Raw genomic sequence first — 27,941 nt, 5'->3', positions numbered from 1 at the left:
GTTCCCAGGTGTTCAGACTGAGATCAATGGTGCCACCTTAAATGTAACACTATCATGATGACAGTAATAGCATATCTCATCTATACCAACAGGACACAGCTACACATTTAAGTACAGCCCCAAAACAAACTCTAGATGGAGATGATCTTTATATTAACCAAGCACTTAAAGAGATGATGGTGTCTAGTGAAGCAAATAGAGCATTCTAATTGATTATTAAAGGAGGTGACTGTAGCTTGTTTATATTTATTCCCCACAACAGAGCTTCTGGATTCTCTATGAATAAGAGCACGAGCTATAATACTACATCTTGGGAACCACAGCAGTGACAAGTGAAACCTCTCATCTTGATTGCTGCACTAATTTCCCATAGATTTCCCGCGCGCAGTGATCCTAAAAAAGCTCAGAGAAACAAGTTGGTTAACGCTTAAGGAGGAAAATGAAACAAGCATGGCTACACTGTTATTAACAAATAGTGATTATCATCAACAGGTTTACAACATGAAAACCAGCCACACTGTCTCGCTCGCTTGAAAACAACCGTTAACGCTTACTGTGTCTCATAAAGGTGTTACAATAGAAGGAAGGCGCTCCAGGGGAAAAAGGATTTTTCTGAATTAGGGCACACATTACATGAAAAGGGCAGAGGGAAGAAGACAGGCAATAACATAAACTTGAGTGCCTGCGAGTGCTGAATAATTCAGTCGACCCCATCAGATTTTGAACAGGATGTCTGAAGGGGGGGGGAGACGTCTCCGCCGAAACCACCAATCCCACTAAAACCCAGCACGGCTATTGCTCGGGATGTCATCATGCTTATGGGTCTCTCTGCTCCTGAACAACACCTCCTGGTAACTGATACCTTATTTGTCATGCTATACTGTAACATTGCATAGAAGTTAGAGCTGACTCTAGGGCTGGCGGACACAGAAGGTGGGGGACTCTCTGGGACTCTGCTTCATTCATGCCTTACCGGAAGGAAGGATGCTACAGAAAAAAAAAAAAAAAGATAAGAGAAAATGGTGGGGGCCACTTTAGGTCCTGCTGTGCTTCAAGTCGCCCTGCTGTGCCTTTCCTCCACCCCTAGCTACAATAGAGGAGAGAGGTGAGAACGGATCTACTGGTATGGCACAGACACTGCAGCGGCCAGAGAGAGCTGCAATCGTCACTGTGAGGCGATGTGGTGCTAGCAGCTGCCGGGGGAGGAGCACACCGAGCCGCACATGCTCCGCTTGGAGGAGGACTCGGGCTCCGGCTCAGGACCGGGATCGGGTTCTGGCTCAGGTGCGTCATCGCTGGTGGCCCCGGCTTCGGCCTCCCTCTCCCCATCTCCACTGGCATCTTCGGCCCCGGCCTCTGACTGGCCCTCGTCCGGACGCCTGTCCAACCTGAGTCCGGAGAGAGGGGGAAACAGAGATGAAAACACACATGTAACGGTACAACATGTGCATGAATATACACAGTTATACACCTTACATAAGCCTCTTAAGTAATTTTTTTGTATGTAAGTAATAGGGGTGGGAATTGGCAAAAATATGACGATTCAATAGTATTGCGATTCTGCGATATATGGCGATACTGCAAGTATTGCGATTTGATTCTGCGATTTATTGCGATTCATGTCCCCCATATTATTCAAAGGCATTACAGAAAATGAGGAAAATAAGACTGCTCACCTCACTTCAAATGTAACATTTAATTCTGTGAAAAACATTGTCTTCTACATATTAACTGAAGTGCAAAAACTAAGAAAGGGTAGTGCAAAAACTTTGTCCTTGAACATTCAGGACACAGGACCTTTGTAATTATTTTCTGAATAAGAGACCTCTCACATGAACACTGAGCTCAATCATATAAATAAGAGTAACCTAGAGCTTCAATCAAATTGAGACCTGCAAGGTCATGACCCAAAATGTTAAATTCATTTGGGAATATTGGCATTTTTGTTCAGAAAAAGGACAGCATGGTCAACATGCTCAGATGTTAAAGTTCTGGATGTTAAAGTTCCTCTGGGCCGTTACTATATCTCCTGCAGTGGAGAACATCCTTTCCGCATACACACTAGGTATCTTTTAAACTCTGAAACTCTCCTCGTCATGCTTTGCCAGCCAGGGGCTTTTACATATATAATTGTAAATAAATATAAAAAAAAAAAAAAATAATAATAATAATAATAATATTGCAATACTTTGTGCTACAGTATCGGTATAATCGCGGGCGCAAAATATCGCGATACTGAACAGAATTGTTTTTTTCCCCCACCACTAGTAAGTAAGTAGTTAAATCAACTGAACGCACACAGAAACAAGCATCCAGTAGTTGAATGTAAAGAAAGGCCTTGAGCTTATTGTGGAGTGCTCTTTTCTGCTCTGTATAACTCCAGATGATTACGACCTCCATTATAAATGGAAGTAGACTTGCAATTAATTAGAGCAATAGGATATAATAAGACTTTTCCCACACAGAAGGATTTCAGTAATGTTGCAGTGGCAGGACCTGGTCAATAATAAATGAGGCAATAATTCAGAGCAGCGCTGAACCGATATTCCTCCTCTCACACTGCAGATACACACATGTTCTATGATATATGGACCTTAGGCTCTTTATTAGGATGTGATGTGTGTATATTTGGCTTCACAGAAAGGAGGTTCTGGGTTTGAATCAGGGTCTCTCCGTGTCTGCATGCTCTCCTCATGTCTGCGTGCTGCTTTGGCTTCCTCCCAAAAACATGCATCTTAGGTTAATTTGAGACTCAGAATAGTGTGTAGGTGTGAATGTGAGTGTGAGTGGTTGTTGTTCTCCACATGTTGAACCTGTGATACACTGCTGACCTTTCCAGGGTGTAAACTGCCTCTCGCACAATGTCAGCTGGAATTAGCTCCAGCTCCCCCTGTGGCCCTTATTAGATAAGTGGTATAGATGATGCATGGCTGGATGATTTATAAACCAATGTCATGTCATTAAAGCGACCTGTCATATAGTGAAGAGTAATAATATACAATGCTCTCCTCTAAGCTCATTGACTTCCTATACCGGTAACTTAATTAAAAACGTTATGGTTTTGACTTATAATGCTCATAAATTTGTATTTCCTGCACCTCTCTTCACAAACTGCAGCTGATATAAGTTCCTAGCTTTCCTCACCCACTGTTAGTGTTCCCTCTGCTATTTTACACAGCAGTGATGCTTCAGGCTATGTTCAGTGCTGGCTCCTTTTTAATCCACGCTTTAAGTAACAGTCATGGTTCAAGTGCAGGTGACAGTGAGGCACATATTTCCTTTTTATTCAGTAAAACCAATTATTATGATCAAAGCGGAACTACAGTTTCTTCTTTTTTAACAGATTGAGATTTGTTTTTGTAGATTTGATCATTATTTACATATTCTAATATGATTTACATGTATTTAGAATTTATAATATTATGTACCTGGCAAGATAACTGCAGTAGTAATAGTCAAGAAACACTGCATGGGTTAATGGTAAATAACATTATTCACAGTCCACAGTAAACATCCACCTCTGACTTCAACTTTGACCCAATGTTCTTATCTTAGTAATGTGTTTGGTACTTATCGTTGTTGGTTCTAAAAGGACCGGCATATATTTGTTTAAGTGCAAATTAAGCAGAGTAATTGTATTATTTCCCCCTTTGCATTTGGTCTAAAAGGTGTAATGGAAATTTTGTCATTTGTGGATGTGATGCTGCATGAGCAGACGTGTATGTGGAAGATTGACCAGATTGTTTATCTAATAAGGCAACTTTAGATTTACGACCATTGATCAGAGACTTTTACTCTATGGCCTCTTGAAGCCTTAACTCCATGGTGTCTCTTTGCAAATGGTTCTCACATCTGGGGTCTCACTCCAAGGCTCTTCCACAGAGACAAGAAGGCACGATAGCTCCCACCCTGATAAGACATCAGGAGGGCAATAAATATCATTTACATACCCAATGGGAGGGAAATGTGGGTTATAAGAACACAACTGTCATCTCTGTTCTTTGCTCATTTGTACATGTTAGTCAGGTGATGTGTACTGTGAGTCCATCTGCAGATGTTGGATTAAACTTGCAGGAAGAAAAGTGTTTTACTTTGTGCTTGATTCACAGAATTTTCAACCACAAAGTATAATAATTCCTGTGTTGCCTTGATACTGCTAAAGGTCTGAAGAGGAAAGTCTGCATTTAGCCCACGTTACATCTGGTCTGCTGCTCTTCTGCTCTGCGGCTCTCTTACCTCTCCCGGTTGAAGATCATGAACTCTTGCTGCACCACTTCAAGGCACTCCTGTAAGTAGTCATTCTCCTGCGGGCAGTCAAAACAACAGACATCATCTTCATCGCCATCATCATCTTCATCCACATCAACATCAACCTCATCATCGTCATCCCCACCATCATCTTCTTCCCCATCAACCTCATCATCATCATCGTCCAAAACTACAAATCAAACTCCATCAGTCAACTGCGTAACCTCTGCGACCTCTGGAAATGTCTTTTTACTCATTCCTTGTTTTCCCTTCCCTCATTGCTCTTTTTAAACAAGTCATGAATTGTTTGTGAGCCCTCCTCAAATTGGATGTTTGGCCCGAGACAAAAATAGAAGCTCATATTTCCAAAAGCACTTGAGGCCATGACAACAGCACTGACGGCTTCATAATTTAATAATCTGGGTAATAACGCAGGATGAGCACACACACACACACACACACACACACAAAGTTTCATAACCCTGCTATTGTTAGAGGTACACACTCCTTGCACACGCTGATCCATACAGATAACACTCACGCACACACACACCACTGACGTTAATACCACTGATGTCATGATGACTGTCAGATGGGAACAGGCTGCTTCTCATGAATACGGAGGGGATATCTCTTGTCTGTGGTAAATAATTTCTCAATCACACATAACAAATGCAGAAGGGGCAAAGGGACACAAATTATGTGTGTGCACAAAAACTCTGCTCTCGGCACACACAGGGGATTTGAAAACATGAACAAGATATATCATATATGATAAGTTATCTTTGATTTAATTAGTGATTTTTCAAGGCTGAAACTAAGCATTATTTCCATAGCATTTTCTGTCACACGATGAGTCTAAAGCACATGAGTTATTAAATTTACATCAACCTGACGTCACTGTGAGTGTAAAAACCAGACTATATTTTCTGCAACATAAAAAGTTTACGAAATAGGTTTGTTGCTGAGAATCAGGTCAGAAGATTGAAACCACTCTATGACATTTTAAAGTAAACCAGTCCAGTGTCTGGTCTGTGGTGATGATGGTTGCAGTTTTCATTCTGAAACTGTGACCTGCAGTAATTGAGCCATGGCAAGCAAAGACAGACTGCTGCACTCAGTCCACAGAAGCCTGAAGCCGCCCCATCGCTGCTGCACAAAGATCTGTTCACCTTTTAGTTCAAAGTTCAGGTGAAGCTCCACTCAGTGCGCATAACCCTGAACTTGAGGGTCAGTTGTTGTTGCTGTAATCATGAATTTAGCCATTATTGTGTTCAACAACTTCTCTTGATTAATGACTCCAAACCAAGCATGCACTGGCTGCCTAATCCTTCAAGGTTTATTAATATTGTCCAAATCACACAAACTCAAGGCTATACGCAAAGTGTGAAGCCGATAAGATAAACAATTCTTGAGATATGTGAGCCACAGACAGACAGAGATTTCTGGAAATAGGAGATAGATACTAAGCTGGACTCTGCAGGTGGTTAGCTTAGCAATAGCTTCCAGCCTTAAAAGGTGGAAACAGTAAACATGGTTCTGTCCTAAGGGAAAAACAAGTCAACTACCAACACCTTCAAAGTTCATTCATCATCACATTACATCAGCTGCTGTCTGTGGCTACGTATATACTGTACAGACATGAGAATGGCATTACTCCTAAAGTAATTTTATTCTCAGCAAAAAAAGGGAACAAGCCACTTTTCCATAAAGGTTGAACTATTCCTTTAATTTCTAAATCCAGCTGTTGTGGTAATAATATACTTATTCTGTGGCCTGTTCAGGATGGAGTTTATTTTTATTCTTATTTCAAAGGATCACAAATAATCAGGGTACCTCTAAGATAGCTCACATGAACAGGAAGTCTCTCTTTATGCCCACTACTAAAGTCTTACTCACTCTCAGCCGAGATAATTCACTATAGCGGAGGAAAAGCAGATGCTGGGGATTGGCCCACCGCCAATCTAAAAATATGCAGTTTTGACGAGAAGTGACAGAGCGGAGACCGGGGTAAACCTGAGATGCATTGTTATCTCCACTAGGCCGTATCTCTGAGGAATCCTTCTATGCAGCAGGTAATGGTTTGCTGAGACACATGTGCATGTGCCCTCCACATATGAATTTACTTTTTAGAAGCAAGATGATGAAAATGAAGAACTAATCTGATCTGCACAAGGAGACCAATGATTAAATAAACAGAGACACAGCAAACCAAGGCATGGCATAAAGGCAAATAACCCTTTCACATGTGAGCAAAGCTAAACATAGCCTTTCTCTTATCAAAGGGAGTAAAGGGCTTTTAACAAATGCAGCGACATCTTGAATTCTGCCTTCATCCTCACAGCTGCTAAAACCTCCTTCTCAATCCAACATAATGCTTTTACTTCTGAGGTTATGAGATATTCCAGTATTTTATCTATTGTATCTAAGGCTAATATATACAACAGATTGTGCAGGTTAGTAGCTAAACTAAGGAATGAAAGCATGTCTTTTGAAAGAATAACTTAAAGACACACACACACAGAACATGTGTACACAAAGAGCATTCCCTTTGTTTTTTGTAAAAATACATATTCTTTGAATTCTTAATGGCTGATCAGACAAAGCAGGTCATTTGTTGACCCTCCTGTGCTCTTTGGGGACATTCTACAATTGCACATGACTTGTTTTTATACAAAATAATGAATTAAAGTGCATATTCATCATTGAAGATACTATTAATAAGTTTCAGCCAACTTCTTGACATTAGAACTAGTATTTCCAACTTGGTAAATAGAAACACAATTAATGATGCACTTTAAAATTCCTGGCTAGGTCTGACTCTGGGGGATTTACAAGACTGTGCCTTGTCACTCACAGACTGTGAATCCTTGCTGTTGTCTCGAGACCGGTTCTTGGCCAGCCTCTTCTTCTTCTTGTGAAGGGGACGCGACTCCAGGATCATCTCCTCCAGTTCAAAGGTCGGGTCGCAGTGGAGGCGACCTTTCTGTAGGCAGGAGATGCATGAGATAATTATCAGATAATTAGAAACACAAACACACACGCACACACACACACACATCAGATCATTAAGTCAGCCGCAGAGCCACAGAGTGCACAAACGCAAAGTTCACACTTAAGTCAATCTACTGAATAACACATTAATACACTTGCATGCACACACAAATGTTCAGTGAGTGCATGTGCACACACACTATAGTGAGATACCATAAAGACGCCATGTTCAATTTCCTTTGCATTATTTAGTTGTTACACATCCTCAGCACGTTCAGCAAACACGAGGAAGTGCCTAAGTGTGCTTGTGTTTAATGTGCATGTACACAGTGTGTGTGTGTGTGTGTGTGAGAGAGTGTGGAGCTTTGTTGCGATAGTTTAGGTTAGTATAAGGGGCTCGGAATGGCGAGTCCCCAGTAAGCCAATGATTGTATATATATATGTAAAATGTTTGTGTGTGTGTGTGTGTGTGTGTGTGTGTGTGTGTGTGTGTGTGTGTGTGTGTGTGTGTGTGTGTGTGTGTGTGTGTACAAGTGGATATGAGATCTCTTCAAACTAACATTAGGGACAAATCCGGCCTCCATCTTCTTCTCATACACGGCGTCCCAGTTAACGTCGGCGAGGTAGGGAGATGTCTGCATGTCGGTCACACGGGAGTAACGGTGCTCTGGGTTCACTGTCAGTAGCTGGAAGCAAAGGACACACACACACACACACACACACACACACACACACACACACACACACACACAGCAATGTCACCTACATCATGTCACCTCCCCAGTAGCTATATCACCTTCACAACTTCTCTCCTCAGTCACAGCCAGACTCTTCTCACTGGGAGGTGGAATAAACTCGAGTGTGAGTGTAAAATAAAAATCCATTGGCTGGTTTTGTTCCTTTTTACTGTGCAGTCTCCAATACAATGTGTCTGGGCTATTTCAAATGAACAAAGGAAGGAGCTGGAAACGTTCTTTTAAATTTCTACTCCTTCCTGGCTTCCCTGAAGGTCTTTTGCCATGAAAATGTCAATGTTTGATATAATTTATAAATGAGTTCAGAGTTATTGATTGTTTTTTAGAATGAAGTTACATAGGTCTTGACATTAAATGGACTGAATGGGCTGTATTTATACAACACTTTTCTAGTCCTATCGAACACTCAAAGTGTTTTACAGTAAAAAAATTTTTTTACACATTTACACAATTATTCAGAGCACTTCAATAAACAGCGCTTTTTCTATCACACACCATTTACACACTGCCAGCACAGTTCCGTGTCATGCCGATTGAAACGTCATGCAGACTGGAGGAGCTTGAGATTGAATCACCATCCTTCTGGTTAGTGGGCGACCCGCTCTACCTCTTGGTCACAGATGCAATTATGACTTTATGTTGTATTTCTGTTTTTGTTAAACATCAAGAAAACTATGAAGCCCCAAAGTAACAAAGTATGATCCAGCCAGCTAACTACGCTGTCAGTAGCTAGCTGTCTAACATGGATGAGGCAGGATTTATGAGTAATACTACAGGCTGCCACCAGGTGGTGATTGAGACGCTTTGGCTTCACTTTTGAGGAGCAGTCATGCCGTCCGTCTTTATATTCAGTCCACGGGCTAGCCAGCTTGGCATCAAAATAAGGAGACTCTAGTTTTTGCAGTAGAAAGACTGGTGCGTTACACAGAGTTGTTTGTCTTTCTCAGAGGAACATTAACTAGCTGCTGTAGTTAATAGTCTCTTTACTTTAAATTCAAGCCCATAACCTTTCCGTGCTAGTTTGCCTGTTAGTGAGGCAGCATCTGCAGCGTTAGGCTAAATAAATGCGAGATTAGTCACAGCACTGTGTCTGCCTATGGTGTTTATTTACAGCTGCAAAAGCATGTGGAGCAAATGAGGCATAAACATTCATTTCCATGTGTGAGCCCTGTCAGTGAGGGTGTGCACATGCACGCTGGAAACACCTCACCTAAGTGATATGCAGTGGATTCTAATGTCATGGATTTTGCCTGTGCTTTTCCTGCCAGAGGAGCAGTCACAGTGTCGGCTGTGAAAAAGCCATCAGTCTGACACTGTTGCTGCTCCAGCTGATGGGAGACGTGGCCACATTTATGAGCCCGCTCCGTAAAATTGGTCAGCAGTTGTCGGGCACGCTTGCATGTGATTGGCTAAAAGCTCTCACGGAAATTGAAATAAAATGTCACTTTACATATCAGTGAAATTCTTGTAAAATTGAAATAAAAAACAGTTAAACTATTTATTTACTATAGATTTGTTTTAAATAATGGTTCTTTATTTAACTATATAAAATAAACTGCATAATAGAACAGAAAGAAAAGTGATCAGTCCAAGCCCCTACTGGTAAACTAACCAAGAGGGGGCACTGTTCATCAATCATCTCATCGGGGCTTGGAACAAAATTGTTGCACTGATCAGGTCAGATGAATGCCACACATTAGTGGAGCCCCTTAATCCTGGTAGGACAGAAAAGCCATAGCTGATACAGTGGTGTTTTTAATGGAATAGGATCTGTTTGTTTCTGCACCTCAGGGTAAACACTGGAAATGAAAATAGGATGTGGAGCGGGTTTTGTTGTCGAGCTAATTATCTTCCTGTGCTTTTATTCCTTCCTTGAGTCACAGGCTGATTCGGTTTTCTCCTGCAGGGCGGGTAAGGTCTGTCTGGGTGGAGTCCAGACGCTGGTAATCGATCAGCAGCAGAGCGGAAGAGACCCACGCTCCGTCCAGAACACTCAGACACCGAGCACACGCACGCACTCATGCTCACATGTACACTCTGCCAAACAGAAAAATATCCTTTTCAAACAAGCCACGTGTGCTCTTACCCACTCTATAATCTTTAAATAACTAAAGAAAAAGAGCCAAATAATTTGTCGCACCACAGTGTCACTTGATTACAACTTGACTATAATTTTCACAGAGAAGCCCGATTTGAGAAAGTGTTGAGCAGATTTATTTTCAATTTAACGTAAATGAAATTATCTCATCCAACTGTAAGTAGAGAACATTTTGAGCCAAATATGAGGTCAAATTACTTGTTTTGACACACACACACACAAACAAACACACACCTATCTCCTCTCACCCACTTGCTCTGTTTCAGTGCTTCCATCCCTCAGTTTCCCATCTGTCGTTTTTCTTCTCCTTTGCCCAGAGGGTCTCAGCTCATCCTCCCCCCCTCCAGCTCCAGTCCCCCCACAGTACCTGCATCCTCTGTTCCTGTGGCTTCAGTATGTACCCCGATACCACCCCTATATCCCTGCCCTCCTTCCCTCCTGCTCCTGTTGCTAGGGAAAACCATCTGCATTCAGGTTGTGGGGTCTGCATTAGGTTTAGGTTGATTTCGCTTTATCAGAAATGTCACTTAAAAATCTTTAATCATTGATATATATATATATACACACATATATATATATATATGTATTACTCAATAAACAGAGCAACTGTTTATATATATATATAAGTAATACAGTTCTAATTTCTGCTCACCTCATTTTCTTTGGTATTTTGAGGTAAATAAGTTTGATTTCACCACAGAATGGACAACATGAACATTTTATCAAAATAAACTAGAAAATGCATAACTAATGAATATATAACATAAAAGTTGGACAACTGCCCACTGCTCCACAAATCAAGCAGAAGCTGGAGGAAACACATTTAGCAAAGCAGGATATCCATCATCAAACTTCTTCCAAAATCAGATAATTATGCGTACAAAAAAGAGACTGAGCATGTCCAATTATTTTCATAAATCTCAGCAGCTTTCCATTAGCTAAGTATCATTTATATTAGTAATATAAAACACCAAAAATCCCCCACCTCTACCGCTGATCCAATGTCATGATAATGGAATCTCTCAGCAGGGGAAGATTTCTAGAGTTTTGAATCGAGAAGCAAATCCTACTATTGAACTGACAGAGCTTAAATAAAGTAAATGATGCCCCACTGAGTGCAGCTCACCTTCCTCAGGAGGGAGACCAGGTCCTTGGGCCAGGCCGGGTTGTACTGCACGCTGACTGTGCTGAAGAGCTGAATCAGCGACTCCACTGAGTTACTGGCATGTATTTCATAGGGCCTCTGGGATGGAAACAGGGTGAGACAAAGAGGGAAAGTAGGAAAATCAAGAAAAAGAGGGTTGGATGAACTAGCTCAGCTTCTGCAATCTTTTGCAACAAGAAAAATATCAAATTGCCATTGTTTCTCACCCATCCACGCAACAATTCGAAGATTGTCACCCCCAGTGACCACCAGTCGACTTCAATGGCGTAGCCCGACCCTCCACTTATAAAGGACTGGAAGATCTCTGGGGCTGAAAGCACAAGCAGAGAATCTCTTGGTAGCTGAAAGGCTTTTGGACACTTGACAAATAGGGGGATTCCGGGTAATCTGGGACAAGTTTTGCAATTTTGATTTCTGCGACTAATTCCGATATCTGTTTCACACATGGAGATATCAAACTCAGAGGAAACATGACACAGCTTTTAGTGCTCTTTGTACCAAAATAAAACATTTGATAATCATGGACAGGTCATTTTGTAAGCTGGGACACTTGTATTAGTCTTTATGAATGACAAGCTCAATATTACCAATTCTTTAAAAGCATTCTGAAAAATGGCTATGAAAATGTATATTATTCATAGAAATGTCACTAGTTCATATTGACTTACAAAGTCATAGTTCTTCATAAAGAACCTTATCTTAAATACAGAAATTATAATATTTATAATTTTGGATCATCTCTGTCCAAGACACTGATTATGTGCTAGTTAACTAATCAGACAGTCAGTTTAAACAGACAGGGGCAGAGTGTATTTACCATTAATTTTTGTCTGACAATATGCTACATCTCTTTTGTGTATCATTGTTTTACTTCAGGAAGTCACTAAATGCATATTTCCCCATTTAGAGAATTTCAATGACTGTCCCAGATTACCCAAAGCCTGCTGTCCCACATTATCAACCATATTTAACAAAGTGGGCCAGCTTAAAAAAAAAGTCAACACATTTAACACTTTTTAAACAACTCAACATATAACAATTGGGAACATTGTCTTATTTATGAAAGATTTATATCCTTGACATTAATCTTGTCAGAATCTTAGGTCATTAACTGTGTCATGGTATTCTAAAGCAGGGGGGCTTCTGTTTGGCACTTGCCCCACCCCTTTCTCTGACATCACCCCCATGAAGTTAAGGGCTTTCAGTCACATGATGTCCATGCAAAAGTCCTGTTGACTCGATTTTGTTAGAACAGAAAATAAACAGACCGGGGCTTAGGTGTCCCACATTACCCAATGTCCCAGATTACCCAGATTCACCCGATCACCAGAAGCTGCTCTTCTTCTCTCCAGCAAACACCAGACAAGACAGGACAGTCATGTTTGTTTGTCTCAGCGTCCCACAAATAAACAAAAGATCTGTAATAACTACAGACGACGAGTGTGCAAGTGATCTAGTCGAGCACCCTCCAGAAGCAGTATCTAATTTTGAACACAATGTATATCTTTTTCCAATCCAACACTTCACATTTTCCCTGTGCATGGAATACAACAACCTTCTTCTTGTCCTTCTTACAGTGTGGATATTTATTTGTAGAAACAACTGAGACCTCCATCATGACACCAGACCTAGTTGATGAGATGGTTGATGGTTAATCAAAGTTACCCATGTAGGGCTTGGTCCCAGCTAAGGCCGTGGCTCTCTCTTCATTCTTTATTATCGTTGCAATGTTGAAGTCCGTCAAGTGAACATGACCTGAGAAGACGCAAGCACAAAACAAAACGCCATCAAAACAAAGTCCATCTGAACTTGTTCATTTTTTAATGACTGTCTCCAATCACATGAAGAGGAAACATGTCGATGTGCAATGTAGGTCCTGACATTTCGGTAAACTGGATTAATGTGTCCTCATGGTTTTGTGTATCAGATAAACATCCCTGACTCCTCTGACCTCCTTCCTGCTGTGATTCATTAGTAGCCTGCAGGTTCATTACTGTTTGTTTTACTTGTCATGATGGACTCAACCCCACTGCTGTCTGTATACTGTGCATTTTGTTTTGGCATTGTACATTATGAAGCACATTTAACAGCTTAAACCGAGGATGCTCCGGACACAAAGATGCATCTATTTAGAACCTTTTTTAATCTGTTTATCTCACTGAGCCCAGCATCTGTTTTTGCACAAAAATCTGATCACAGCAGAGGAAATAAGAAAACACGAAGACACACAGCAAGTCAATAATAAGCACATTCAAACATCAACAGTAACAAAACAATGGCCTTTAAGTCCTTTGTCATTCTCTCTACATATATGGTGCAATGTCCTAGGAGGCAGTCAGTCCATGTTAAGCATTTACTGGTGGGGTATAAAGAGGTGCTCAGTCCTCAGATCTGCTGTAATAGACAGTAGTTGTCGACATTTACTCACAAAGACATAAGTGGTGATTCATAAATGAAACAGTGGAAACTGCCTCAAGCTTTTTTAAGGTGGAATGTGTGTGAATTTCAGGAAGAGAGAACCATTGGTTGATGACAATAGAATATATTTTTTGTTTATCCATTTCAGTTTAAACAGTGACACGTGAAGAACTTATAAAGTCATTAAAGTACACAAGGCTAGAGTCAGAGAACAGACATTTTCAAAGAAATTATTTGTATCATCTGCATCGAAATTGATATTTTAGGATGTCAATAATGATCCATGGTCCAATTACAGAACCTTGGGGTACACCCTTAGTAATGAAACAAGTGGTCGATATCATGTGAGACCATCAGCACAGATCGCAAGGAATAGATCAGACAAATATTACTGAATGAATATATATGAATTTACTGATAATGAATGTATATGAAATATAAAAAAAGTTCTGACAGAGTGATGGATTTGTCCATTAACTCTTCCTTTCCCGATACGCACACAAACACACACACACACACACACACATCCTTACCTTGCTCATCCAGCAGGATATTGTCTGGCTTGACATCTCTGAAAAAGACAAACACAGACATGCAGAGGCGTCACAAGAAAATCACCTTTATAGCCCTGAAAAAAGTATTTGTGTTAAACAGTTAATATGGACAGCAGGTTAACCTAAAATAAACGTTTAACATTGGAAAAGGTTTAGGTTTTGTAAACTAAGATATTAAAACTTAAAAAACTGTTTATCTGCCTGAGATCAGACTTGGCTGATGACATAAGGTAACAACCCCACAACTGTCATTAAACTTTGATTAAGATTTATTTTGTCTTGGTGTCTGGAGATGAGTGACACAATATTTTATTTAACGGAGCACTGCTCACGTCAAACCAGTGAGAGGAGCCTGAACCAAACAGTGCAGAAAGAAATCTCTAACATGAAATAAACAATAATGCTGTAAGTCGAACATTGGGCTAATGCAGGCGCCTACAGGTCAAGGAAATGTAACGCTGAAAAACTGTAATCAGTGTTTTTAAAGCATGAAACCAGTAAAATCGTATATTTTCATACTGTACTAAGCTGTTATTGTAAGTTCAACGTTTATTCAACGTGTTCAAATACCAAACTTTACAGTATTTCTGTAATAAATGTAAGTCAAAGACAATGACTCAAGCCTTTATAGTTTGTGAGACGGGGATATGATGTGTACAGTATGTGTGGATGTGAAAGTCAGTAGGAGTTGTTTGTAGACTGATGCATGTGTGAATAACATGTTGGAGCAACATGTTGTTGTGTATGTGTGTGTGTGTGTGTGTGTGTGTGTGTGAGAGAGAGAGAGGGATAGAGGGGGAGAAAATACTAATTCCCTATATTTCGAGTTGTCTGAGCACATGAGAACACAACCATCACCAATCCCCCTGGAGGCTCTCTCTTTGTCGGCAAACACTTTTTACACCGGGCATCCGTGCTACACTTACTCAGGTACACACTCACACCCGTGCGCACACATCTCGACATTTCCCAGCCCTTCCAAGCCCTCCACAGGCAATTAACGGAGTGCACACAGCTTATTTAATTATGCCGCACGTCACACTGGTGTGGAGAATACACAGAGTCCGCAGAGAGAATCGGCACACCCCACAGACACACGTGTTCGCTGCCGCTCTGCAACGCCAAGCTGATGCTAGTATCGTCTGCCAAAACTCTCGCAGGGCAGTGATGGAGGTGGCGGTGGCGGTGGCGGGGAACACGGATCCAGCAGCACAGGGCTGGAGGGAAATACATACATGTTCACAGGAGGCATCCTGATTGAACTGGGAGCTACAGCGCCATTATGTTTGAAGTGCAAAATTCACTTCACGTTTAATTCATGTTGCAGCGAGCACGGAAACACTAATCCAACATGAAACAGCATGTAAAGTGAATTCTTATTTTGTCAAGGACGAAAACCTCCTGTGTGAGGTGATCTCACAAGTAAAGCTTTTAACATGTTAAGTGCGGAAGAGATGAGAAGAGAAGAGAGGACGAGGAGACACGAAGAGAAGAGGAGAGAAGAGACGAAGAGGGACTCCACTTTACTCTTCTCGTAGGACTAATTTTACCTCCTTGGGCATGGTGGCAGCTGACTGTTGCTAGGAGACCAGAGCCCCTTCTTCCTTCAGTTGGTGCAACAAAATAATTGTATAGTATTCTCCTGCCAAAAAACTTACAGGGTGGAACTAAATTGTAGAGAAGGGGACGACCATGGATATCCAGGGATTACATGACACAACTGTGTCAAAGGCTGAACAGTTGAAGGAGAGGATGAAAACACACCCACAAGGCATAGACCCAGTTATGATCTATCACGTTTTTCTAAATGAACGTTATGAACATATTGGAAAAAGAAAGGGGAGACAATAGCAAACTGTTGTGTGGCAAAACAAGGTTAAGTCATTTGTTGAACCTGTTAAATACTATACTGTAGCCTATATTATAGCAAATGAGAATTATTAAATATATGAATCTTTATGCAGCACACAAACACTTATATGTCTTATATATAAGTGCTTAAATGGATAAACACTTGTTCTTCATTAATGCTAGAATCTTGCTTTTAGTTAAAGGAACAGAATAACATTTTGGAACTTGCATAATAATGTTAATAAGAAGAACAATACCATTAATCATCAGTGAGTCTTGATGTCTCAACCTGTGGTTGCTAGGAAACCACAATAGGCTCTGAATACACTGCTCCCAAATTGCAAAGAAGTAGTTGTTAGATAATTATGTGTCAAAAAATGGAACTTGTCATTTTTACATTTGCCTTTTGTTTTAGCTCTGAACAGTGAACGGCTAATTGTTTCTTCCTGTTTTCAGTCTGTATGCTCGGCTTAGTTTACCATCTCCTGGACCCAGCTTTATGTTGAACACACACATGAAGAAGGTCAATTTGTCCTTTCACAAGCTTGACAAAAAAGCATATGTGTTTATTTCAATGTTTGAAAGCTAAGCTTATTTATTAAGACCTGATTTATTCAGTTTTTTTAGTATTTCATGCAGGTAAAAGTTGGCAGAGCGACAAACAATCTCTCTCTCTCTCTCTCTCTCTTTCTCGCTTTCTCTCTTTCTCTCTCGCTCTCTTTTGAGGGATGAGATGTAGCCCAAATGACGTTTTGAACAAGGTTCAAACTGTTTTTTAGCCATCTGGGGCACTAAATCTGCAGTCTGCAGGGATCCGGCTCTTTCACTTAGTGGACTGCCCAGACACTTACTGCTGCACTCAGCATATTTGGACAAAAAGCCAGTACACCATGGTTGGAGATGATGGATGGAAACAATTACTGGAACACACATGGGGGCTATGTTTAGATATGTAAAGTAACATTAATAAAAGCCTTAAGTAAGGCAATAACTTCAGTCTACAACAAGACTAAAGGAAAAACGGATTTGCTAGCTTTGCTTATTTTTTTGGATCTTATAAAATACTAATGCAGCATAATTAATGAAGTTAAGAATTCAAAATAGCAGATAACAAAATCATTCTTTCCAATACAGTGGCCATGATTTTATGGATATAGAAGTAAGCCAGATGTAGAGGGTACAGTTTACAGTCCTGTTTGCATGCTGCATCCCTCTGGAAGAATAATGTAGTGTCAGGTCAAAAGTTAGAGCTGGTGAGATTTGTCAACAGGACATGATAAAGGTAGGAATACAAATTTTAAAAAAGATGTCTTTATAGATAAACACATAAATCATGACTACAGCCGTAAGAACTGCATATAAAGCAAAGCTAGAAAGACATTGTGACTTTGTGGTTATGATAAAACACGTGTGTTTGCACAAAGATTACAAAGTCCCCCCCCCCCCTCTGGAAAAGCGATGAGATAATGCACTTGCTAAAGTTTCTGCACAGAAAAGATATTTGACTTTGCTGAAATGTATTTTGTTGTTTTGAGTTCTAGCCGGAAGAGTTAATCATTGCATTCATATATCACCAATAATGTTGCTGCACGCTGCAGGAGCTGAAGACAAGGAAATAAACCTCTGGAAAATTACAAGTTACAGACACAACCTTGAGCTGATCTTCACAGTTATTTCAATGCAGGAAAACGTCAGTGGTTGAAGTTGCAAACTGAGGCTTTGTGTATTCGATGAAAGAAAATATAATGAAATAATACAGAAATGATGCTGATACTGATGCTTTGTCTCGCTCATTTGCTGATTAGAAGGTTGAATTTCTCACTTTCACTCAGGTATTTTGTTGCTTGGACAGATGTGTTTCTTTTTCCCTGTGTATTTTATGGAAACAGGACCAGGAAACAAAAGTTACCAGTTAGACAGCAGAGTGAAAAAGTTAATTCAACTAACACACCCACACCAGCAATTCTATTCTTGGGTTTTTTTTTGACAGACTTGTTGCACAAATAGACCAGAGGAGAAATCCAAGAGCAGACGTTTCCTGACGAGATGAGCTGAAGCTGGTGTGCAAGAAATCTGTCAAAGCAACAAATTATCTGAGTACGAGCACGAGCTGAGCAATTATAAGCACAAGCAGAGGCTATTTGATTGAGCGCGCAGGGAATTGAGTGATTGCTTTACCAAAAGAGTGAAATCAAGTCCTTCTCTTAAACTGAAAAAGCAGGCTCTTGAATAACGATAAGAAACTAAACTCCATAATCGTTACTAGGAAAATAGGAAATTTAAGTAGGACTCGTCCCCATTATGTGCCTGTCAACACACACACACACACACACACACACACACACACACACACACACACACACACACACACACACACACACACACACACACACACACACACAAATACACACACACACACACACACACATAGTTTCATAACCCTGCTATTGTTAGAGGTACACACTCCTTGCACACGCTGATCCACACAGATAACACTCACGCACACACACACCACTGACGTTAATACCACTGATGTCATGATGACTGTCAGATGGGAACAGGCTGCTTCTCATGAATAAAGAGGGGATATCTCTTTTCTGTGATAAATAATTTCTCAATCACACATACAAAATGCAGAAGAGGCAAAGGGACAAAAATTATGTGTGTGCACAAAAACCCTGCTCTCAGCACACACAGGGGATATGAAAACATGAACAAGATTTATCATATGTGATCACTGGTCTTTGACTTAATTAGTGATTTTTCAAGGCTGAAACTAAGCATTATTTCCCAATTACCCAATGGATACACGTTAGGTTTGGGGATTGAGGTTGGAGCAAGTGTGATCATGTGCAGATCCAATCCTGAATACTTTGTACAGAAACAAACACAGATCACATCTACCACCAGAACTCTGTTTTAAATGATACAATAGTGAGTAACCCTCATAAATATGGGGGAGGCATGATAAGCAGAATCCAAGGGGCTTAAAAATAGAGGCAGCCGCACATCTGTAGATTACATCTTCATAATCCAAGACTGACACGAAAACTGCCTCAATAACCGACTTGCTCTGCTAGTCATTGAAAAATCTGGATCTGTTCCTATAGTCACCAGTGTTTTGGTTTGTTTTGCTGCAGTTTATGACCAACACTGTCATTGTGATACTAATTCTCTGTGATTTCCTTTTTTAATCTATGTTCCCTGTGGTTATATGCAATACATTGTATTAATGAATTCATATTATTAAATGAGTAAATAAATGTACCTCTGACCACTAAAAATGACATACATGCCCAAAATTAAGATTGTAAGTGCGGCCTATAGGACATATAAAGATAACTGCAAACATCTTCAGCCAATGCTGTTGTCCGAAATGGCTTGAAGGCAAATGCATTCTTGACACGTTCCAGTAAATATGACAGAATAGGAGAAAAGGCTGAATTTGTACCTATGGATGATGTGCTGGCTCTGCAGGTAGTCCAGCGCCAGTGTCATCTCACAGAGGTAGAGTTTGACGGCGTCCTCACTGAACTGAACGCTCTGCTGCAGGTGGTAGCGCAGGTCTCCTCCCAGCAGGAGGTCCACCACCATGAACATGTCCTCCTCATCCTGAAACGAGTACCTGGGACCAATGAGGGGGGCGGGGTGGGGACACACACAGCGCTAAGTCACGGTCCAGTGTGGGAAGGAAACACTAAACAAAAGTAAGCCAAAGACTGAGCACACAAACAAACACATCGTAGTCCAGAGGCAGCTTGAGTGCTAATGCATGCAGTGCACACAACACATCACAACACACACGTGCACGAACACAGTAGAATACATAGAGCACAGGAAAACTCCATATTCATGCATTCTATGCCTTGTAAGATATCTGAAGCCTTGATGCATAATGCATGTGTATGTACATTAATGCATACTTGAGTTTTTTTATGGATGTATATCCGCTGCTGCCAGGCTCTGAACATAAACATTGTACGGAATTGTCATATCATATCTTACTAAGTTATTTAAAAGGACGCAAGAAGAAAGGAAGTGAATTAAGAATTAAGATTAAAGCTTGAATCTGTGCTCAATGTGAACCGTCAACTGGAGGCTGCTCGGGGTCCGCTAAACAATTTTGTCAATCAGGCTTATAAATCATGCACATCAAATTAAAACACAGCCTCTCAGTGATCTGGGGGGGGGGGGGGGGGGAGGGATTTGTAACACTCAACTCCACAGACGCAGAACAAAACATGAAGCCACACGGGCAAACAAACTGTTTTTGTACAACGGAATCCAATTTTTCATCTAAAAGAAATTAAGGCAGAATAATATCTTAATAGGCCCCCCATGTCGACGCTGCAGCAGAGGAGGGAAGCAAACTTAGCCTTGGTGATTTCCTCTATCTAACGTGGTTTAAGTGGGGCTGCTACTGAGCCAATTCTTTACTCTCCCATCGAAGCTCTGATGTTGTGGTGGTATTGTTTCTTTTTATAGCTGCAGGTTCTCTCTGTATCCTCTCGCTTGGCCCTAAACACTCAGGGGGACATTCTGATTGGTCCTCTATGCTGCAATTTCCTGCCTCTCTTTAAGTGAGAAATGGGGCCTGTGTTCTCTGCAGAGCGAAAATCAGTCCATGTCATCCACAGATCGGTGGCTCTGCAGCAGAGAATGAAGCCCATTTACAGAACTGTTGGGTCTTCTGCTTCTTCACAAAATGCTGCGTAGATTGGTTGATAAACTGACCTTGATTTGATTGTGATAGGATGGATGATGGGCAACACATCAAGAAGTTTCCTTATGAGCCGTACGTTTTAATTGTTAGAAAAATACTTCAATATTTAGCTTTGTATGTCTATTAAAATAGTTTTTATAATATTATATATAAATCCATAATATAACAAGAATTAAGTTGTTATTTTAGGAGAATTAAGTCAAAATCTTAAGCTACCTGGTTTGTTGGTTTGGATCCAGAAGGACTGAAACTCTTCTTTATTCTCATGATACAACTTTTTCGCTTAATATTATACGTTTGTTATTGATTACGACTTTAATCTCGTAATACTATGACTTTATTACCATAAAATTGAGTTCCATCTCGATTACAACTTAATTCTCTTAATATTCCGACTTTATTCTTGACATTTCAGAATTTATTTTTATCTTCAGCATGGCCCTTATACTCGGACCTACACCTTACACACCCTGCCTCCACCAAAACAAGGCACTCAACAGAAAAGGACAGAAGATCCACCTCCATCAGACATAGTGAAGCAGCCTGTCCTGACCCATCACAGCTCAGCCACAACACTGAAACACATGGTGGCCTCAGCAGATGGCCGGCCCCAGGTTGTTGTTTGCGGTTGGCAGGGAATCCTCGCTGTCACCTTTTTATCACCTCATTGTCACAGTCTGATTCCTGGTACCCAGTTGACGGATGAGTTCCTCTGAGGCCACACACGTTATCTCAGCGTTCCACACAACACTTCTTTCCAATCCAACACAAAAAATATCTGGGCTCTTAAAATGGGAGGACTGTCACTGCCTCCCCCCCCACCTCTACTGAGGTGACAAGGAGATGTCAGATACGGGCCGACAACTGGAGCATGTGAAAGCTCCAGTGCTGACAAGACACCTTTAAGACTCGCGCTAAGGATGGGACGAAAGAAATGCAAACAATTTTACTCTCCAGTTATTTGAGAGCACTTCACTCTGAATAAACTCAATGTGAAGTCCACAAATTTGACAGTCCTTGAAAGACCAAATGAAGGTGTGTTCTTTTGGGAGTGGGAAAGGAAATGAAAAGCGACAAGTATCAAGCCTTATTCAGCATGAACTCCGGAAAACGTCCCCACAACGGGGTTCAGACCTTGTCTGGAGTTTGCCTTTTGGGTATGAAGAATGCAGAAGGAAATTCTATGTTCAGAGTTCACAACAATAGAAAAGTCATCAGAGCCTTCAGTTGAGAGGAGGTGTTTTTGTTTACAGCGCATAGACAAGACCATCGGCCCATATCTCGAAAGGCTATTGAATCTCATTTTTGTTCGTTTTGCATCTGTTGTGAAAACAAATGATTGTCTGGAGGGTCTGACTTGGTTTACCCCTGGGTCTCCTTGAAGGACAGCATGTCGAGAATTCTTCATTTAACAAAGGTATTTATGTAGAAGTTTTATATTGAGCTCTGACTCGTCCTAACTCTTTCTGTGAGTTTCTCAAAGCCTTGCACATTGCACATTGCCAGTTCATCTATTGTGGACATTTAACAAATATTAATTATTGCTTTAACTAATTTATAACACTGGGACACTGGAATGGGTCTAAATAATGTTTTACTACGAATCTCATTTAACGTGCCCTCTGCTTCACCCATTACAATTTATTGTGTCGGTCTTTATAATGAGCACAGAGGAGTCTCGGGGTCAGACCCTCAAGTCTGAACGAGTGCCTGGCAGTAATCTGGGGGCCTGGGGAGAGCTGTTACTGTCCAAAACTAGGAGGAGGCCATGTGGAAAGGCCAGGACAGGACAAGGCTGCAACAGTCACAGTGAGGTTAGCCGGCTGGAAGGAGTACAAGGAACAGGCTGAAATAATCAGGCCACAATGACAAATGAGCCCGGGGAGGCAGGGAGGAGTGAGGAAAATAAAGGGACAGCGGAAGAGGAGAACAGTTTTTAGGAAAAAAGCGAGAGAGAGAAAAACATGAGCTTGTGATTGTGTTGGCTCGAGTTGCTCTGCAAAGTTTCAGTGGCCTACATAAAGTTGAGGATCGAGATGGGCTGGCTGGAGCTGGCTGCATGACTCAATCACGAGACACTTGAATGCTCCGCTGAGGACTCCTGCAACAATGGCGAGAGTGAACGCTGCCTCTCCTGTCAGTCGCCTTAAGACACGGCACCTCCACTGGCCTCATTTCACAAAAATAACTTTGAAAAACATGTCCTACAAAAAGTTATTCTGCAAAAAGTAGTGTACGGTACAGTTTCACTAAAAGTCCTTCAAGACTGCAAGTCCAGGGGAAAATAATCCGGGGTTGCTCGATGCTGTATTAGAGAAACAGACTCCTGTGCCTTTTGGGACTGATCCCATATTTCGCCTTTTATGAGGATGATTTAAAGCTAAGCCCCCTCATAGGGCTTGTTATAACTGCTGACTCGGGGTGTAGAGGCTAATTTGCTCCCGAGTCTCCAAAGGCCTTGTTCCATCCCGCCTCAAATCAATATTCCTAATGGAGGCTGAACAGGACACGGCACATCCATCCTGATGAAAGGATGGACTGGAAGAGGGCTGCATCACACAACGCTTCCTCAGATGACTCACCCGTTTTGGTTTCAAATCCTTTAAGATGAGGCCGTGTTTAAAGCTTCAACTCGATGTTGACAGCTGCTCTGACAATCCCGGCTACCCTCGCCACTCTGTTTCCCACAGTGCTCGTGTCCATTTGGTCATGATTCACTGCCGTGTCTCTGAGCCCTGAGGGAGAGCGGGTGGTTGTGTTGCAGAGTGATTTGTTGTGATGTAACACTGAAGGCAAAATCTTGCTTTTACTATGATGTACTATACCCTATAAACCAGGGCATCAAAATTCGATGCTTGGCACTAATGCTGGTTACTCGCTGCCTCTGGATGGGGAGAGGTGACCCCAGCCCTTAGCTATTTTCAAAACTATGTGAAGGAAAGAGGCAGTCAGCGTCTTCTCATGTGTCACAAATCCTTTGAAGGATTTGTGTGCATTGGCCGTGTGCAGCAAATGACAGTTCATTTTTCCGCCTCCAAGGTAATCCATTCAGTGTACCCTGGACTCCTACACATCATATCCATGCAGCGAGGGAATGGTCGCAGCAATTACCGTGGGCTGAAAACTTGACATCCGCCCGGCTTACAGCAGCCTTGCTGATGGGATTCGGTGTGGGCTTTCACAAGGTTGCTTCCCTAATGAACTTCCTCTGAAGCTGCGGACGGAGCCATTCAAAAGAACAGCACAACTCAGGATTTGTCAGCGAACGCAGAACTGCTCTCTGCTTCGAGTCAGAACGTATTCGTGTCGTTGTGTGTGTGCAGGTGAAAGGTGAAGGAAAACCCAGCTGCACATTTCTTTTTGACAGATCAAATCAAGGCCGAATACTTCCTTTGTGCTGTCTTGCACGCGCCCCTCCTCTCCAACTGGTTTCCCTCCCCCTCCTCTTGATGATTGCAGGAATCATTACTTCCTCTGACGGCTATTTGGTGTGTTTTCCTGCGCGCTCTCTGACTGTGTCTCTTCGGCTCCCTCCTGGCACTGTATCAATAAAACACTCCTATGAAGCCCTATCAAAGCTGGCATTTCTTGTGAGTAGCAAATTTTTGTGTGTGTTTGCTTTTGAGAATAGGCAATTCCCACAAAACCCACAAAGGTCTATTGCACATTATTAACAACGCCTGAATGCCACGCTCCAGATCGGTCTGATTGAAAAGTCGATGGATACTGTCTGATCAACAGGGAATTGGTTAAACAGCATAACCACGCGGCTAACCAATTAGGTAACGAGTTGTTATGCAGTAAGGAAGAAGATGGAGAGATGAAGCAGAATTCTCATCTGTCCTGTCTCATTACCTGCGCCGGCTGAGAATGCATCTCCAGCAGCAGCTAAATGAAGCAGACAGTTTCTGGGATGCATACAGGTGCAACACATAACAATGCTGTCACGCACAGATGCTCGCACAGTGTCTGCATAAACTGGGGCAGAAATAAGAAACGCACCATAGACTCGAAGCTATAATTTATTTCCTTCTTCTCTCACTGTGTTCTCCTCTCTCCAGTTTGAGGAGAAAACAAATCTAAACTTTCCCTGAATCATATATCTTTGTTCACGGAGAAAGCGTTCCACGACGAGGATGGAACCAATCGAACAAGTACTTTCCGTCTGTACCAGAAAGTAGTATTCTGGAGCAAAATCCCAAAACACTTATTTATCATTACTCTTTCTGGTGGCTTTACATTAGGAAAAGATAGTTCCATTTAGAACAGCTGCCTCCAGACGCTATCACACAGCTGGTTTTATGTGCCGTCTCTCGCTCTGTGACACTTTCTGATGTGTCGGCTCGTTGAGAACGCACCATATGATGCTTCATATGTTATGCAGATTTGACAGCCTCCCTGTGCTTTTCAATTGGGCCAGTCAGATACAAGCAGGAAAAGTGCAAGGGAAATGAAGGAAAAGGACATTATTGGTTAGAAAAATCGTCTAAGGGCCAAAGAATGGACACCAATGACATTTTCTTTTACAAATACCCGGCGACTGTGGCTCAGGAGGTGGAGATGGTCGTCCACTAACCAGAAGATCTGTTGCTCAATCCCCTGCTCCTCTAGTCTGCATTCTGAAGTGTCCTTGGGCAAGATCCTGTCCCTGACAGCTGTGCCAACAGCACATGAATGATGGGTGAATGGGTAAATGTGACTTTAAAGCATTTTGAGTGTTTGATAAGACTCGAAAAACAGCTTGATATAAATACTGATCTAAAGACATTTCGACAACTTTCCTTCTTCAAAGAGTTGGTTTATCTTAAATATCAAAAGATTAAGGTCAATCTAGCTGCACCAAATTACACTTGCTAGTAGATACAGTCTCCTAAATATAACACATGTTTTCATCAGTATCTCTGTATTATTCCCTAAATTCACTAAAATGTTAAATAACAATATTCAAGATCCACCCACTGATCTAGATTGGCAACCAAATTCAATGGGCTCTTCCCTGAAGCCAAACCACAACCTTCAACTAAGTTTTGTGTTAATCCGTTCAATAGTTTTTGCATACTTCTACTAACAAACAGGCAGAACAAAAACATATGAAAACATAACCTCCTCGGCTGAGGTAATTAGATCCATTGTATGAGGCAGGTAGGTATATCCATCCTTGGCAAATAAAACAAACCTCTCTTTATGCTTGAGTATCAATAGAAGCTTTGTAGTATGTGTGAACTGCCCCTTTAATGTTTATGGAATTTTCTCTCCTCATTATTATTCTGCTACATGTAGATGAGCCTTAGAATTATACATACACCGGGTAATATGCCGTTACACATATGGGCTTGAATAATGGTCCCATCCAAGTGCATATGGATTATCCATATTAAAACTAATTGCTGAGAATTGGACGGACGAGGGAAAGTCGTTTGTGTTTCAAACATGATCCCACTGAGACACAGGCCCTGTCAGGAGCATCTCTGTAAGGCTAACGTGGAATATGTGAAACTACTAATTCCAACATAGATGCCACAATACAGTTTAGCATCTTATCTCTAATTGGCATTTGCAAATAGTGCAGGATGCAGAGTCAGAGAGAGCAGCATAGCAGTAGGAAAACTAGAACACAGAAAAGCTTTGGCAGCCGTACCCTCCCACAGGGAATTATTCTATAAAAAATACACAGGCCAGCTACTGTACGCTCATTAAAAAACCCTCAGTTTGTTCTAGAGTGGCTTCTCTGGCAGGAGAAAAAAATAAAACTTGTAGATTCAACTTAAATCATTGACAACTTGAAGAGGGATCGAGCCCAGGACATGACTTTGTCTGGAATCATCTACTCACTTTCTTCACATAATCGATCTATGGTGGAATGGCTGAATAGCTAAATATTCTGGGAGCGATCACTTAGAGAAGTTAGGCACGTGCACTATCATTCTACCAATTACAGAGGAGTAAAGTGCTTTGTGTAATATGCCGTGAATGCCGTGCCAGGTCCCCAATTACATTTAGAAATGTGTCCCACTCGGAGATGAGCGTTGAATAATGAAAGCAGCTTCCATTCACCCACATATCAGACTCAAGGGAAGAGTAAGGTCATTTCAAACCACAGTAATTATCAAATGTGTGCTTCATGGGCTCAGAGTCAAAATTAATATCCCAAAAATATCTCTCCTGTGTAAATACTTTCTTTTACTAATGGCTGTTGGTTTCTGGAGGAAGATTTGTTTCAAACCTTAATGAAAGCAACACTTTCTTCCCACTTAGTGAACAAATGCAGAATATGAAGTTCATGCAACACTGGGGACGTTATATCTAAAGAGCACATCTATTTTAGGGGCTGCAGCAGTTCTTAGAGTGCATGCACTTCTCTATTAAGGATTGCGTCGGGTAAATACACAAGACGAACAGACGAAGGCAAAGCGGATTAGCGACACAGGCAGAGCCGAGCACATTTAAAGTGTAAAAACGTGGAATAGTCACCAGAGATTTACTAAAAAAACATGTTCAATTTCCTGTAGGATCTCAAGCTCTCTAAAGACGTTTCGGACCTCATCTCTCTCGACGCACTGCTGCTTGTTCATGTACTTCATGGCGTACATCTTCTCCGTGTCCCTCTTTTGCACAATGCATACCTGCAGCAGGAAAGAGAAGAACAGAGAGAAAGAAACACATTTAAGCATATTGGCATGAGACAAACATGCATTCAGACAGATTTTTTTAAAAATACATGATTTTTAAAACAACACATGTACACATGGCCCTTTTCAGACCTGGTATAAACATCTGTTCTAACAGAATCTGTTAGAATCTGATCTGATCTGATGTGAAAAGACAAACTTAACACTTAAGTTTGTCTTTTCACACCACAAATGTTGGTGTGTGTATGTCAGTGTGTGTGTGCGCATGACACATTTGAGTCACACAGTGAAAAGAATGTGGTCACATGCGTCTGATTGATCGGATCTCAGGACACATTCAGGAAGCATTTAGGTGCATTCAGACCCGTACACACTTGGTATTAACATCTGTCCTCAGAGATCCGATCACACCTGGCATTAAAACGCATCAGAGCTGACCACTCAGTACGGCTGATTCCAATGATTCTGAACTTTGAGGAGGGAAAAAGAAACACATCGCTGCTAAA

At 41.3% G+C, this 27,941-nt stretch overlaps 1 protein-coding gene across 1 annotated transcript; it reads right to left on the bottom strand.

The window, feature by feature from the left end:
• Window positions 1-1,186: 1,186 nt before the first annotated feature.
• Window positions 1,187-27,411, bottom strand: LOC133020918 (serine/threonine-protein kinase 32C-like). Its single transcript, XM_061087683.1, has 10 exons — window positions 27,278-27,411; window positions 19,535-19,708; window positions 14,212-14,249; window positions 12,926-13,015; window positions 11,467-11,570; window positions 11,222-11,338; window positions 7,803-7,928; window positions 7,106-7,234; window positions 4,237-4,304; window positions 1,187-1,388 (listed from the first exon to the last, which is right to left on the bottom strand). The coding sequence occupies exons 1-10, from the start codon at window positions 27,394-27,396 to the stop codon at window positions 1,187-1,189; spliced, it is 1,167 nt and encodes a 388-aa protein (XP_060943666.1). The 5' UTR covers window positions 27,397-27,411.
• Window positions 27,412-27,941: the final 530 nt, after the last annotated feature.

Source organism: Limanda limanda, chromosome 15 (genome assembly GCF_963576545.1).
Source record: "Limanda limanda chromosome 15, fLimLim1.1, whole genome shotgun sequence".
Taxonomy (NCBI): Eukaryota; Metazoa; Chordata; class Actinopteri; order Pleuronectiformes; family Pleuronectidae; genus Limanda; species Limanda limanda.
This window is presented reverse-complemented; position numbering and strand designations above follow the sequence as displayed.